Source organism: Thecamonas trahens (genome assembly GCF_000142905.1).
Source record: "Thecamonas trahens ATCC 50062 unplaced genomic scaffold supercont1.47, whole genome shotgun sequence".
NCBI lineage: Eukaryota > Apusomonadida > Apusomonadidae > Thecamonas > Thecamonas trahens.
The window spans coordinates 160,723-176,302 of record NW_013657633.1 but is presented as its reverse complement, the minus strand read 5'-3'; the positions used below and the strand labels follow the sequence as shown (position 1 = coordinate 176,302).

The window sequence follows — 15,580 nt, the reverse complement described above, 5'->3', positions numbered from 1 at the left end:
GTGGCGCGACCTTGCGTCGCCACCCACCTCCACCCCTCCCCTCCTCCCCCCCCCCCCCCCACCCCTTCCCCTCTCCCCCTCTCCTCCTCTTCGCCCCCCCCCCCTCCTCTCCCCTTGAGGCTCCATTGGTAGCCTCTCCTTAACCTCCCCCACCTCTTCCCGTGAGGGGGAACATTTCGCCTGCTGGGGCCAAAGCCCCCTCCTCTTCTCACCCTCTCTGCTCCATGTCTACCTATGGAGAGAGACCAACATCATCATCATCACCACCACCACCACCACCACCGGCATCGTCTTCTGCAAGTGTACTGCTGCCGGAGACAGGACGTGTCATGGAGTCTCGCGCAGAGGTGACAGGTCATGGTGGTAGCGGTGGTGACGGCTCCCGCCTGCTGGCCATGGCTACCCTCTCGCTCCCGCAATCGGCGAATGACCCAGACTACGTCTACGAGTACGAGTATGAGGAGCACTCAGAGACTGGCTACGGATCGACATGCACAGGAACTGGCTCGACCGCCGGTCACTATCGCGTCGACGCTACAGGCGCCTCGCCGCGCTCCGGCTCGGACTCGGACTCGTCATCTACGGGCGGCATCGTCTTCCCCCGTGAGGAGCTGGCGCTGTACATGGTGCCCAATGCCGGAAACGAGGGAGTCTCCGGCCCCTCGTCGGCCTCGTCTTTCCCGCATCCGTCCACCACCCCGCGCCGCATGATCCGCGACGGCCAGGATGCTGTTGCCTTTCCGTCGGCCTCCTTCCGCGACAATGAGCTCGAAGCCCTAGTCTCGCCACGCATCCGCCTTGCAAAGACCGCCCTCGTCTCACCCGGGCCCAGGATTGCCGACGCCGATGTCACCCTCATCCGCGCCTCATCATTTGAATCTTTGCCCACCCTCGAGGCTCAGGTCACAGTTTTTGAGCGCTCCAAGGCCCTCTATCGGCCCATTCTTGACGACTTTCTGCTCTTCCCGCTCGGTGCTTCCCCCCAGACCACCCGCTCGCTCCCGCTTGTAGCCTGGTCGAACGGCTGCACCGTCCCGCAGTTCCTCTACTCGCTCGCCATCCTGCACAACATTGTCTGCGAGCTAGTTGACCTCACTGCAGAAGGCATGTTTACCCCACCGGGCCTCGCCGCCCTCGTCGATCAGGTCTATACTCTTCAGCAAGCCTGGCTGCCATCCTGGCCCTGGTGCGACTATGTGCTTGACCTCCTCCTTACCCTCTCCATGGCTGCGCGCTCGCTCTCGTCCGCGCTCGAGCTCTTTGCCAACCCGTCGAGCCGCCAGGTCCAGAGCGAGCTTGTCACTGCCGTCGCCGCCGTCGACTCTCTCACTTCGCTCACTTCGTTTGCCTCGTTAGCGCGCGTCGACTCTACCCACACATCGTCACCCTCGACCACCAACTCGCTACGTACCTCGCCGGCCTCGTCGCCCTACTCCTCCGTCGTCGAGCGCTCGCGGAGAACCTCGGCCGCCTCGATCAGCCCCGCCCTTGGCCGCACGTCCAGCCCTGCTACCGTCGCCATTGTCGCTTCGCCGCCTCGCGCTGACGTTGAGGATGACGGCTCGTTTTCGGCCTCATCGCCGACCTCGTCGCCGACACTGTTCCAGCTCGACATGTCGCCGCCGGTCTCGCCGGCAGCCGCGCCTGCGCCGGCTCCGACCTCGACACCGGCACCGCCGCCGCCGCCCAAAGCCTTGCCGCGCCATCTCTTCTCGCACAGCTCGTCGCGCAGCAGGTCGACCTCGCTCTCGCTCACGTCGGAAGCGACACCGGCGCTCTCGCCGCCGCCACCGTCTCCCGCGCCGTCGTCGATTATCTCGCGCGTCCAGGAGCTCGTTCTTGAGACCGAGCCGGCGCTCTCCATGCGGCGTTCTGGCTCGGGCGCGATCGCCTACGACCTTGCATCGACCTCGCATCTCTCCATGCCGGACCCGGCATCACCACACCGGCCGTCGCCGCTTGCGCTCACGTCGCCGTCGGGCAAGGTTTCGTCGTCGGACTCGTCCATTGGCCCGCCACCCTCACCCGATGGTGGATCGTCGCCGCAGGCCGTGGCCACTGGCCCCGAGCTCGACCTTGAGCACCCGGCGTCAGCACTCATGCAAGTCTCGCCGCTCAAGTCTGAGCTCCTTCATGCAGTTTCGATGCGCAACTATGAGGCCAAGCGCGCTCGTTTGCAGTCGCTCCTCGGCGAAATCCTCCCGCGTCGCCAGCCACCCCAGGCTGACCCCAGTGACATGGGCGAGCTCTCGACCTCGCACCGCTCGTTTACGGGCTCATCCAACTTTGACGAGCTCGGCTCGGACGAGCTCGGCGACTTGTCCAAGACGGCGACCGAGCTGGCCGACTCTGGCCCCACCACCGCCGCCGCTGTTGAGGCTTTTTCTTCCGAGCTGACCGAATCGGAACGCCTCACCAACACTGTCCTCTGTCGCATTTGCGAGATGACTGTTCTCGCTTCCGAGTTTCGCGACCACACCACAGCCTGCCGCGAGCTTGCAGAGGCCGAGATGGAGACCTCGGTGTGCGACCAGCAGCTGCTGCACCTCGCCGGAGCACTGGCCGCCGTCTCGTTTTCCAAGACTAATCCTGATGCTGCCGTCTCGACCAAGGTCCTCAACATTGTCATCAAGCACGTCAATGCTGCTGTTGACTCGCTCGACATCAACGCTTGTCTTGCTGCTAAGGAGCGCATATCTGCCCTCCAGCGCCTCATCATTGTCGCCGACGAGGACCTCGCCCACAATCTACAGGAGCTCCTTGTTGCCCTCCATCGGACCATTATGACCAAGGTGACCAACCTTGAGCGCGCCCAGGCCGCCGAGCCGCAGCTCCTTCTCGACGAGTACGACGAGTACGGGTCGGCCGACCCGGCAGCGTTTGCCTCGCACGAAGCAAGCATGGGCGGGCCGGACCTGTTCTCGCCGGCCGCAGGTAACTCGCCGGTCGGCGACGGGCACCCAGCCTCGTCTGCCTTTCCCGCCGAGCCGCTCGCCGCAACAAGCAGCCCGCTCCGATCGCGGCCAGGCACGCCTGCGTCGCCGTTGTCATCGCACGACTCCCCAGGCGCAGGCCTTTTGCACAAGTGCTCCTCGCTCTCGGGAGATACCGCTGCAGACGTCTCGCCGCTCGGCTCGCCGCGCAAGGGCGCTACCTCGACTGTTCGTCACGACTCACCGACGCACCCATTACAGGACGCCGCGGCGTCGCGCGACTCACCCGTCGGCGCTGCCACAGACCGCGGCAAGGCCTCCCTGTACCTCGGCAGAGACACTGCTGTCTCTGACGAGGTTAACAACGCACCGTCGCCTCGCCTTGCCCCGCTTGGCGCCCGCGCTCTCGGGTCTACCCGCGCCGTCTCGATGTCGGCCACCGTCCTCGCTGACCGGCGGTTTGACTCGCTCAAGCGGCGCAAAAAAGCCCGTCTACCCAAGATCTCCGACTTTACGCTTGTGCGTCCCATCTCTCGCGGCGCCTACGGCCGCGTGCTTCTGGTCAAGAAGAAGAGCACAGGCGACCAGTTTGCGCTCAAAGTCCTCCGCAAGGCCGACATGGTTCGCAAAACCAGCTCAAGCACGTCATCCAGGAGCAGACCATCCTCGCCAAGATCAATAATCCGCACATCCTCCGCCTGTACTTTTCCTTCGAGTCGGCCCGCAACCTCTACCTTGTCATGGACTTTATGCCTGGCGGTGACGTGGCTGCCCTCCTCAAAGACCTCAAGTACTTTGACGAGCTGCACGCCAAAATCTACGCCGCTGAAGTCATTCTTGCCCTCGAGTACCTCCACTCCAAGGGCATCATCCACCGTGACCTCAAGCCTGACAACCTGCTCATCTCGGAGCAAGGACACATTAAGCTCACTGACTTTGGCCTTTCCACCATGGGTATTCTCGACCGCACCTCACGCGCCCACAACACAAAGTCGGCCTCGCGCCGCCACCGCCACCGCCACCGCCACCCCCGCCTCGCACCGGCCTCGGCCGCGCCCAAGTCCTCAACCCACATGTCCCGCCCGACCTCGGCACTCCGCCACTCGGCTACCGGCGCGTCACCCAGCTTTTCTATCGTCTCTTCGTTTGCGCCCTCCTCGTCGTCTACCCGCCTCGATACCGTCGCCGAGCATGCGGCGGGAGAGTCGCTGCCGTCCAGCGCCGCCACCGTTGCCACCGACGCTGTCTCTCTCTTTGGAGGCGAAAGTCCGACTCCGTCGTCGCCGGCCGGATCCATCGCTGACCGTCGCGCTGCCCTTGCCTCGTCGCCGTCGGAAGAGTGTCTTAACTCGTCGCTGGTATCCATAAGCGGCTCGCCTGTCGCCAACCGGACTCGCTCGGCCGGCACGCCGTCCCTCAAGGAGGCCGCGGCTGCTGCTGCTGCCGTTACACCCCGCACCCGGCTACCTCCAACACGCCGAACTCGTCGGCCACTGACATGATGGTCATCCACGAGACTTCGGGCTCTGCTACCAACTTGTCGAGCTTTGTGCCTGTCGACCCGACCGGTTTGAGCTCTTCGAGCTCTTCGAGCTTGTCAGCATCATCAACTTTGCCGCCGCTGCCGCCGTCGTCGTCGTCCTCATCGTCATTGTCGTTGTCATTGTCGTCATCGTCGCCATCGTCGCCATCGTCGTCGTCGTATGGCTCGATCTCATCACCCCACCCAGAGGACAACGGACACGCCGGTGTTGTCGTTGCTGCCGACATGTCGACGTCGTCGACTGCCGTGTCCCGTTTTGACGGCTCTGCCTACTCGGATGAGGCGCCTTCTGACGTTGACGTGCTTCAGCGATCAATCGCCAAGCTTGTCAAACGGGAAAAAAGAAGCGGCGCGCTCGCGCAACTGTGTACTCGGACAACCCGGCGTCAGACGGCTCATTTGCTGCCGCTAGCTCGGGTGTGGTCACGCCTGTGCCCGTCCTTGTCCCAAGCCCACTGCTCACCAACTCGCACGGCGGCGTTGAAGTTTCTACCGATGACAAGTACGGCCTCACCATATGTACCATGGCCTCCCCCTCGGCGCCAAACCTGTCACCATCGCCGGTTCCCGACAAGCGTCTTCAGCCGTCGGTGCCGCCACCGATTGCTCTCAGCAACTCGGGCTCGCTTTCGGGCTCGGTCGCTCGCGTTCATGTCACGCCCGACGGCACCATTGTGCTTCCGGGCGAGGCCGACTGCGGCGACTCGCCGCGGACGGTCCACCACGGCTCGCGGTACGCAGACAGCAAGACACCGAGCGGGCGCCCGTCGCCAGCCCAGACCACACCGTCGTCGGCTGCGCGTGTGTTGTTTGCCGGTTCGGACGAGTCGGGCGGCAGTGCTGTGGGCAATGGCAATGGCAAGGGCAAGGGCAAGGGCAAGGGCAAGGGCAAGGGCAAGAGCAAGGGTAAGGGTAAGGGCAAGAGCGGCAAGCGCAGGAGCACCAGCAAAGATGCCAGAGGCGTGGGCATGCTGCAGCCGTCAGGGCTCTCGATTGTGGTGCAGGAGGTGGCTGCTGGCCCGCGAGCACAGCTGGTGGCAACGCGGTCATCACAGGCATCGCGGTCGTCACCGCGGGCGATGCGTTCGTCGCGGTCGTCGCGGTCGTCGCGGTCGTCCGGCTCGAGCACGCCCGCGCGGTCGCGGTCGATGTCGCCGCAACGCTCACCGCAACAATCGCCGCAGCGGTCGCCACAGGCAGCCCAGGCGAGCCCACGCCCGCCAAGGCCGAGCCCGCACGGCATCCGGCGGCGGCGCGGCGCGTCGGAGCTCTCACCGTCGATCATGTCGTCATCGTACTCGGCGGTCAACATGTCACTCGGTGAGACGCCGGACCCGAACATGCGGAACGTCTCGCCGTCAGCGGCAGTTCCACCAGCGATGCGGATGCGGATGCGGCGCAACTCAACCCACTCGGTAGCGTCGAACAACTCGTCGTCGCTAGGGCCAATGGCGCTCGACCTCATCGACGAGGATACCGAAATTGGTTCGCTGAACGGCTCAGGCCCGCTCAACGCCATTCCCACGGTTGTCCGACCTGACGGCCATCGCGACTCGTCATCGTCATCGTCGTCCGAGTCGCTCTCGTCGTCGACCTCGTTTGGTCTTGCGTCGTCAACCCAGGCCCGCGGCATTATCGATGTTGCCGACGTGACGTCGCCGACCACGCCGATTTCACCGTCGGTGCCGGTCACGCCGCGGACGCCGCAGCGCAGCAGCAAGTACTACAAGGGCGGCTCGGACTCGTACTCGCGACCGCCAATCCCACAAACGGCACCGCGGCGGATCCAGACCGGCGCCGCGCCGTCCGATTCCAACGAGCGCTCATCCGGGCGGCTCAAGCTGTCAGACACCTACCGCGACCAGCAGTCGATACTCCTCGCCCGGCCAATCTCTGCGGGGCACTCGTCGGCGGATGTTTCGTCTGGCGGGACGTCGAGCGCTGCCGCGGGCGCGGTCGGCGGCTGCGCGCCGGTTGTCGTTCCCAACGACGGCTCGGCGACTCGCTTTGCCTCGATGTCATTCAAGCGCGGTGCGCAGAAGAAGCACTCGTTTGTGGGTACGCCGGACTACCTCGCACCGGAGATTATCATGCATGGCTCGCACGACGAGCGGGTCGACTGGTGGGCGCTCGGAGTTATCCTTTTTGAGATGCTCACCGGCGTCCCGCCATTCAACGACGAGACGCCGCTAGACATCTTTGAGAACATCATCGAGCGGCGCATCGTGTGGCCTGACGTGCCCGAGGAGATCTCGGAGGAGGCCAAGGACCTCATCTCCAAGCTGCTCACCATCGACCCGCGGAAGCGGCTGGGGCGGCACTCGGCGTCCGAGGTCAAAAGCCACCCGTTCTTCCGCGACATTGACTGGGACGACCTCCTCGACCGCGACGGCCCGTTTGTGCCCAACCCGGACGTTGACTACTCGTACGACCGCGGTGCGACTGGCGCCGATCCGGCCGCCGACATCACCGCCGAATTCGGCGACTCGCACGACGGCGGCGCTGGGCCGGCTCCGGACGAGGACGAGGACGAGCTGACCCGCTTGCTCGAGGGCAAGACCTCGCTCATTACCTTTACCGGCGACGATGATGTCGAGAAGGAGCTTGACTCGCTCAACACCAAGCACGCATGGGGAACGTACACCTACATCTCAGTCGCCGCTCTCAACGACCTCTCTGAGCGCCAGCTCAAACAGGTCACTGCCATGGAAGACGACGCCAGTGACCGTGGCCGCCGCGACTCGGGTGCCTCAGAGCACTCCATCGCCCGACTCCGTCGCGAAGCCAGCACCATGGACAGGCTCCGCCGCGACTCGGGCGCGTCCACAAATCCCTCGAACTAAAGCTAAAGACACCTGCTCTCCTCTCACACTCGGATCACCACGCACCGCACCGCGTCCAAGCCGTCGACCTCGGTGCCGCCCAGTGCATCGGGCGGAAGAACCACATCGTCCGCCGAGCCGACACGGAGGACAACAGACTCCAGCGCTCGCCCCACGCTTGCACGGTCGGCGTCGAATCCGCGGACTGCGTCCAGAACCTCGGCCAGCGCGCCGCCTTGGTCATCACCCTTGAGCCCGTGAAGACAGACCGAAGCTAGAGCGTGGGCCCGGTCCATCCACTCGGCGACGGCAGCGCCACTTGCCGCCCGACGTTGTGGGCAGTGAACGCAGCCAGTGATGTTGCAGACTCGCTGAGGGCTGCCAGAAACGCATCGTCGACCGGTGCCCATGACGGGAGGTGGAGAGAGAGCAGAGAAGAAGTGAGGAGCGGAATCAGGGCATCGAGCATGACCTCGCCTTCCATCTCCGACATCAGCTCATGGTAGCAGCTGCAAAGATCGAGGTCGGTGAGGGGAGCCGGCCGTGGCGCGCTCAGTGCGCGGGCACATCCGGAGACACTCACGGAGATGACGGTTGCGGCGGACAAGACGTCGAGCAGGTCGGCAAGGTCTATGGGGGCGGTGCCACTGGCGCGGACTACACCCCATGGCACCGGCGAGCCGAGATCAAGCAGATTAAGGCTGGACGAGCCGCTGATGTTGAGGTCAAAGCCAGAGACAGTGTCAAAGGCAGCCCCCAAATCGGCTGCAGCGCCGGGCGGGAGTGCAGTGTACTCGCGGAGAGCCAGTTGCTGCAGCGAGGTCATGCTGCGGCAAACAGTCGTGCAGGCCGTGGCTTGGAGCTCGGGCGACAGGGCCGACACGTCGAGGCTGGTCAACTCGGCCGTGCTGGCAGCGTCAAGGAGCGCCGCCAGCTCGTCAAGCGAGAGATGGACGCAACCGGCAATGGCAAGGCTGCGGAGCACACCGCCGCAAACCACCTCGCCGACGACTGCCGCGAGCGTCGCACCGCTCACATCGGTGCAGTGCGAGAGGTCGAGTGAGACAAGGCCAAGGGTGGCCAGCGGCGAGCAAAGGTCCGAGACGGCCATGGCCTGGGAAACGACGTCATCGAGGCTCAGCGCACACGACGAGGCGCCGCTGAACGGCGAGACGCCTGACGGCATGACGTCGGCCAGCTCCGATGACTCGCCGAGCGGATAGGCCCAGGCGGCGTCGCCGGCGGCAATGGCACTGTCATCACGCGGGACAACAGGCTCGCCGCCGGCCAGGGAGAGCACTTTCAGCGATGCTGGCCTATTAGGCATGCCAATGCCGAGCACGTCAAACAGATAGGTGTGCAAGATCTGCGCTCGAGGAATGGCTGCGGGGAGCCAGGCCCAGTACGCGAGCGAGAACTGGTTCGGCGGCGCGAGGCTGACCAGAACGGCGAGGAGTGCGCGCGGCGAGAGGACAAGCGGGCCAAAGGCAGCTCCAAGTTCGGCCATAAACTGTACGGCGTGATCAAGGAGAACGGCGCGGACCTCGAGAGGCGCCGCGGCGAGCTGTGCGTCGGGAAAGCTTGCCAGGTTCGGCACGGCGGCCGCGGCTGCGAGGTGAGCAAGTGAGGGGAGACAAGCGGGCCTCTTCGGGCGATGGCACCAGTCGACAAAGTCATGTGAGCGGAGTGGGAGATTAAAGAGCGGGATCTCGAGGGCGAGCTTGGCGGAGAGGCGGGCGTAGGGGAGGGCGGCCTCGGCATTGGCCAGGTTGCGCCATGTCGATGCATTGTGGAGAACGACGCGGAGCGCGCCGTCTGGCGCAAGATGTGGGACCGAGACGACGACCGGAGTGTTGCGATAAACAAGCTCGACACGGGCCACCAAGCCTGTGGCCATGAGCGCATAGGCGTGGAGGTGTACGTCGTCGGGGACAGACTCGTCGGGATCGAGCGAGAGCAGGGCCAGAGCGGGCGGAGCAATCGAGACCACCACGTCGTCGGTGTGGCCCGAGCGGACGCGGTACCAGCCAGCGCCATGGTTTGGGCAGGCACACACTAGCCGCCAGCTGCCGTCATCAGCGTGGATGGTCTCCCATGCCAGCGGCGAAGCGTGAGGAGGAGCAGCAGCGACGGCAGCGGTGCGAAGGGCGTTCGGTGAGGAGCAGGCCGGCGAGGGAACGAGAGCGAGGGCATCATAGGCGTAGCAGGCCGGTGCATCAGCATGGAGCAGAGGAAGATGGAGCTCGTCCAGGACCACAAAGTCGTCCGAGTACAGATACGCTGCGTAGACGATTACCGGCGCGTGGGCGGTGAGGACGGCGTCGACGGCCCACCACGACACGCTCCGCCCACCCAGCCTTGTCACCGCCCGGTAGCCGTTGGCCGAGTATGTGAGCGGAGGCAAGGCTACCGAGGCCACGGTCTCGGTGGATATTGCATATGGATGGCGGAGGAAGATGAGCAGCTGGAACAGGGTCTTGTTGCCCATGGTGGACTGGGTGAGGGTGTGTGAGGCGTGGTGGGGAGGTGCCTGATCGCGATCGCGGTCGTGTTTGCGGTGAACATGTCACCAAACAGGAAAAAGCCGTCAAGACCTGGCGCTGGTCGCCGACTGGGGTGATGGCGTCAGACGGACATGGGTGTTCGCTATCTCTTGTCTTGGTATGTGGAAGGGAGGGAAGGGGCAGGGGGGGGGGGAGGTAGTACATGCATGCATGTGTGTGTGTGTGTGTGTGTGTGTGTGTGTGTGTGTGTGTGTGTGGTGGTTGTCGAGGGAGCGTGCGCAGGACGTGGGGGGTGGAGGAAGGAGGCGCGCTCTGGCTACCGACTGACGGATGTACGTGCATGCGGTTGTGCTTGGTGTGTGTGTGGTGTGTGTGTGGTGTGTGTGTATGTGCGGGGTTTGGTGTGGTGTGTGTGGGAGTGGGCGGTGGGCAGACCGACAGGCAGCACCAGGATCAGGACCAGGACCAGGACCAGGATCAGCATCATGGCCGACGGAATGGAGACATGGAAGGTGGACGCGTCTGCAAACGGATGCACGGGTATGTTCTACCGCACCAAGCCCGAGATGTCGGCTACTTCGTCTGACGCGGACTGGCCGCGGAATGGCGCTCTGCTCAAGGGCAAGGAGTCGGATGACCATCCAGGCTGGGTCCAGTTTGAGGACGGCCGCTGGCTGCCGACTACGCAGCACGGGACCCAGATCTTGTTCAAACAGTAGCATCCCCCCTATCTCCACCCTTATCCCTTCCACACTCCTCATGCTCGCGGTCTGTCCCTGTGATCACGCCCACACTCGTCATTGGCGTGGCGATCGATAAACACTCGCCGCCCAACTCCCAGAATCCATACACGTTGACGATGGAGACCTTTCTGGTGCAGGTTTGGTCCTACCCCGTGGTTGGGGACGATGCCGGCCCTAGCTGGGATGAGCTGTGATGGGCATGAGGCCTGACGGGCATGAGCCTTACGGTCAACACGGCGCTATTGTTGGCCTCCAAACAGCTGGGAGATGCTGATCCAACCGAGTTGATTGACATCGTTCAACACATCGTCGTCTCAATGTCGAACAACCGTGTTGTCCAACATGTACAGCAGGAATTGTCCGTTCAACATTGGGCCAGCCAGCCTTTTCTGGAATTGCTATGACTGTCCCTTGTGCCGCCTGCAACCCCCCCCCCGTATTCTGTCCACACACACCACTCGACTTGATCAAACGACCATGGAGACGGCGGCACTCTCCCGCCGGGAGCAGCTCGAGCAGTGGAAGCTGGCCCGAGCGAAGAAGAAGGCCGAGGAGGCCGAGAAGCGGTATGTATCATGTACACACTCCCACTGTTCCCTTGTGTACCTCTACTCTCCCCCATCTTTCCTATCCCTCTGGATACACCCGCCTGTATGCTCCCCTGTTTTGGCGCCGTATTCCTCACCCAAATTCATTCAAACTTTTGCTCCTTCGCCCGCTCGCCCCCCCCCCCTCCCCCCCCCCCGTTCATGGTACGCCTCATGGTCTGGTGGCCACAGTAAGGCGCGCATGAAGCGGACAAACGAGCTGCGGAAGCGAACAGAAGCGCTCAAGGCGCTTACCGAGTCTGCCAAGAAGCAGAGGCGGGCTGGCGGTGGTGGCCTGCAGGCGACCAAATCGGCAAGAAAGGCGCCCGCTGCCGCCCTCTCGCCGCTCGCTGATCGTAATGGTGGCTTGGTCGCCGGCGCTGTCACGCCCATGCGCCAGCCGGTCTTTGATGCCAGCCGCTCGCTTGGCGCTCGCATCTCGCAGCCGCGCGAGGCGCGCCGCAACAAGCGGGCGCCTGCTGCCGATGACCTCGCCCCCGCTGGCCATGTGCCAACTACCTTTGGCATGTCGCGCAAGCCGGCGCGCCCGGCTACTCGTGCCCCGGCGGCGCGTGCTGCTCCAGTCGCTCGTGCGCCGCCGACCCCCTCTCGCATGCACATCCCGACCTTTGCGGACGAGCTCTCTACCAAGCCGGCGGCAGAGGCCACGCCTGCCTCGGCCCCCACGCCTGCGCTATCGCCTGCGCCCGCGCCTCCTGCAGCTGCGGCTGTGGCTGCTGTGACTGCAACTTCTGCGTCCAGCGAGTCGACGCCCCAGCGTCGCGGCCCGACCCAGCCAGGCGGATCGGTGGTGAAGCGCGCGCTGTCGGACGTTACCAACTCGGTCGGTAAGCACCGTGGCTTTGCGCCTCTGCACAAGAAGGATGCAGTCATCATGCACGTCGGCCCGCTGTCGGACGACAAGCTTTTGGCCAACGCCATGACGGCGACTAAGAACGGCGACTACGACGCGGCGCTGCGGCTGTTCCAGGACGAGATCTCGAGCTCGCTTCACGGCGAGGCGCGGTACTGGATCCAGTACGCCAAGCTGCACGAGGCGCGTGGCTCGTACGACGCGGTCATTGCAACGTACGAGGCCGCGCTCGAGGCGTGTGCCAAGCCCGACGCCGAGCTTCAGGCTGGACTGCAGGCATTCTGCGGGCGCGCCCACCAGGCCAAGCTCGCGGCGGCGACGGCGTCGACAACCATGTCGATGCCGGTCACTCCGCGCAAGTTTACCAAGCTTGCACAGGCTATTTCGCAGATTGCCGCGGACACGATCGAGGTTGCCGAGTCGATGGCCGAGCTCGAGGCCGCGACAGCGCTTCCGCCGTCGCCCGACGCGCTGCCTGCACCGGCCGCGCTTGACGAGGCCGAGTCGGATCCGCTTGCCTCGCCACCAGCCCTAGTCCTCTCCCGGTCGTTCCACGCTTCGCTGACCAAGAAGCCGCAGACGCCCAGCACGGCGGCTGCGCGTCGGGCCGAGGCTGCCGGCGCCGGCGATGACTCGCCGCTGACGGCAGCCATCAAGCGGCATCAGCCGCGCTCTGAGCGGGCGACTGGCGGTGTTGGCTTTTCCTCCCCCGACGCAACGGCACGTACCTCGGTTGTGATCATGACGCCGGTCCGTGCCCCCTCGCATCTCGGCGACGGCATGGTCCTCACCCCCGCGCGCCGCTCGACTCGCGCCACAAAGTCGGCCCACAAGCGCCCAGTCACGTCGGCCACGCTTGCCGACACTGGCTACGCGTACGCGCCCAACCCCAATCTGGAGGTCGGTGACCTACCGGTGGCCGGCACCGTGACGCCGATGACCAAGCGGCACCATCGGGCGGTGACCACAAGCAAGAAGGCCGTCTCCTTTGCCCGCACCCTCACCGAGGTCAAAGAGTACAACGTCGTCTCGCCGCTCTTTGCCAAGGGCTCGCCAGCGCCGGTCATGGCTCCGCTCAGCGACGAGGCCGACGCGGCTGACGAGGCCGAGGAGGCCGAGGAGGCTGAGGCCAAGCCCTCGCTGCCGCCCGCGCGTGTTACGCGGTCACGGTCGCGGTCGCAGACCCGTGTCGTGCCGGTGGGTAGCGACGCCGACCAGCACGCACACAACGGCGAGGCGGCCGATGATGATGAGGCGGTCGACAGCGACGTTGACTCGCCGTCGTCGCGCCCGCGGTCGCGGTCGCGGTCACAGACGCGATCGCGGTCGCAGACACGGTCGCGGTCACAGACGCGTTCGCGGACGACGCGGTCGCGGTCACGGTCGGCTGCGGCTGAAGAGCCGGTCACGCCCTCGCGCCGCTCGGCCCGGCTCGCGAGCAAGACCGCCACGCCGGTCGCGACCGAGGGCGCCGATGACGGCCTTGCTCGGAGCCTGTTCTGATGTTCCGAACCTTGCCCATCCATGCTCTAAATGTACCTTTATGCATCGCATTGCCCAGTAGCTCAGTCGTCACTCCCGCCGTCGCCGTCGTCGTCTTCAAGATTGGCCAGGGCGGCGGCGTGTGAGTGCGCGTCGAGCTTCCAGATCTTGTGGTCGCCCGAGATGGCGATTGGGACGGTGAGGAGGCGCGGGTTGGCGCACACAAAGACATACGGCGACGAGTTGTCTTCGCGCACCTCGTCGGACGCCGACGCCACGTACTCGTCGTGGGAGAGAACGTCGGTGACGGTGACGCAACCGAGGAGGGCTGCGGTCGGGTACGAGGCCGGAAACGGAATGTCGGTCGAACCGACGTACTGGCCCTCGACCTCGGCGATGTCTTCGTCGGTCGGCTCGCGGACAGTTGAGGCGATCCAGAGCCGCCCGCGAAAGTCTGAGCGCCACGTCCGGCCCTCCACCCGCTTGATGCCGGCGACAAGGAGCGAGGCCCACGGCTGGTGCATCGAGAGCGCCATGCCGCGGTCCTTTTCGGCCTTGGTGCGCGCAAATGGCGAGTTGGCGGCGGCGATGGCGGCAGCCTTGGCCGCCTCTTCGGGCTCGACCGGCGGCGGGAGCAGGTTCGGGTTGCCGGCCACCATGGGAATGGGAAAGTAGTCGTCGTGCTGCAGGACGCCATGTCGCCGAGCGCGTTGCTGTTCAGCGACGGCGTCGCGTGCGGCGGCCTTGAGCTTGTCGCGGTAGTCGGGAGCCACAAACATGGGTGGTGGCCTGGAGAGTGTTGGGTTGCGGTATGTACCAGCGTACGAGAGGAGCTCAACGTTGCCGTGCGGCGCAGTCTCCTCAACCGGCCGCAGCGCGCGCGGGTCGTGGATCTCACTCTCGGCTGCCGGGACCCGCGCCGACGCGCCCGGGTTGGTGACCAGGACCCTGCGCCCAGCGAGGTCAAAGGTGATGGTGGTCCGCATCTTGGTCCGGTCGCGGGCCTCAATCTTGGCATCCTCGACCGCCGCAGCACGCTTGGTCACTGCGGCGCGCTCAGCCGGCGAGAGCCACACGTTGGAGGTTTGGAAGTAGTCGGCCTGGTCGTCGATGATCTTGTTGCGGACCGCGTACTCGCGCTCTTGCTGGAGCAGCTTGGCCGTCCGGGCCTGAGCAGCCTTGAGCGCTTCGGCGCGCTCAGCCTCAGCCCGGGCCACCCTTCGACGCACCTTGTTCGAGTCGCGCTTGATCTGCCCGCGCGAGCCGACGGCCTCGCCGCAGTGTGCGCACGGGCCCCAGCCCTCGGCCTCGCATACGATCTTGCCGCACTTGAGACAGTTGGCAAGAAGTCCGTGGACCCGGGCCTGGCATCCGCACGCGCCCGACGCCGTCCGCAAATGCGCTGGCAGCTGCCGCAGCAGCTCGAGCCCACCACGGACTGAGCCCTTCTTCCTGCTGTACTGCGACGATGCTGCGTTCTTTGAGTCAAGACTCAGCGTTGTCGCCGCTTGCGGCTTGTCGGTACGTGCAGCTGCGTCGGTACGTGCAGCCATCTCGCCACTCGCAGCCATCTCGCCACCCGCAGCCACCCCGCCACTCTGCGCCGGGTTGCCACCCGCGGGCGCATGGTCAGCCGACGACGATGCAGCGGACTTGATGGTGATACGGGCCATGAGGCTGTTTGCAAAGGCATCGATGCGCGGATCGGAGGGTGAGACGTCAATAAGAGCAGCCAGATAAGCAGCAATGGCCTCTTTGTCGCTAAACTCGGCCAGGTAGCCAGGGAGCTCTGGCCCAGGATCAAAGCCCAGCAAGTCTGCCAGAGCCGACGGCAGCCAGTCGCTTAGCGGAGTCGTCGAGAGCTCGTCATTGTCCAGCACGCTCGCCTTGGTCCGCTTCTTGGGATTGATCACCTTGAGCTTGCTCCGTTTACCTCCGCGACGTGGCATGCCAGCTGTTGGAGAGGGTGAGGTGGGCAGGAGGGGGGAGGGTTTTTCCGGGGGGAGGGGGGGTGGAGGGGAGGGGAGGGGAGGGTGACTGGCTTGGCGACTGGCATATGATTCGAATCGAATGGAATGGTTTGGGGGGTTGG

At 65.0% G+C, this 15,580-nt stretch overlaps 5 protein-coding genes across 5 annotated transcripts in view; 3 read left to right on the top strand and 2 right to left on the bottom strand.

Moving 5' to 3' along the window:
- Positions 1-329: 329 nt before the first annotated feature.
- On the top strand, positions 330-7,319 carry AMSG_09268 (AGC/MAST protein kinase; the record flags this gene model as incomplete). Its single annotated transcript, XM_013899205.1, has 4 exons — positions 330-3,554; positions 3,587-4,378; positions 4,450-4,776; positions 4,821-7,319. The coding sequence occupies 4 exons, from the start codon at positions 330-332 to the stop codon at positions 7,317-7,319; spliced, it is 6,843 nt and encodes a 2,280-aa protein (XP_013754659.1).
- AMSG_09267 (uncharacterized protein) lies at positions 7,037-9,786 on the bottom strand (the record flags this gene model as incomplete). Its single annotated transcript, XM_013899204.1, has 2 exons — positions 7,037-7,616; positions 7,646-9,786. The coding sequence occupies 2 exons, from the start codon at positions 9,784-9,786 to the stop codon at positions 7,343-7,345; spliced, it is 2,415 nt and encodes an 804-aa protein (XP_013754658.1). The 3' UTR covers positions 7,037-7,342.
- A 501-nt stretch (positions 9,787-10,287) lies between these two features.
- Positions 10,288-10,521, top strand: AMSG_09266 (uncharacterized protein; the record flags this gene model as incomplete). Its single annotated transcript, XM_013899203.1, has 2 exons — positions 10,288-10,314; positions 10,363-10,521. The coding sequence occupies 2 exons, from the start codon at positions 10,288-10,290 to the stop codon at positions 10,519-10,521; spliced, it is 186 nt and encodes a 61-aa protein (XP_013754657.1).
- Positions 10,522-11,022: 501 nt separating this feature from the next.
- On the top strand, positions 11,023-13,509 carry AMSG_09265 (uncharacterized protein; the record flags this gene model as incomplete). Its single annotated transcript, XM_013899202.1, has 2 exons — positions 11,023-11,111; positions 11,325-13,509. The coding sequence occupies 2 exons, from the start codon at positions 11,023-11,025 to the stop codon at positions 13,507-13,509; spliced, it is 2,274 nt and encodes a 757-aa protein (XP_013754656.1).
- A 22-nt stretch (positions 13,510-13,531) lies between these two features.
- AMSG_09264 (activating signal cointegrator 1) overlaps positions 13,532-15,580 on the bottom strand; it is a gene marked incomplete at its 5' end in the record, with an annotated part of 2,841 nt that continues 792 nt past the window's right edge. The window contains one exon of the mRNA XM_013899201.1: positions 13,532-15,421. Coding sequence (XP_013754655.1) covers positions 13,572-15,421 — 1,850 coding nt within the window. The 3' untranslated portion in view covers positions 13,532-13,571. The remainder of the gene's footprint in view (positions 15,422-15,580) is intronic.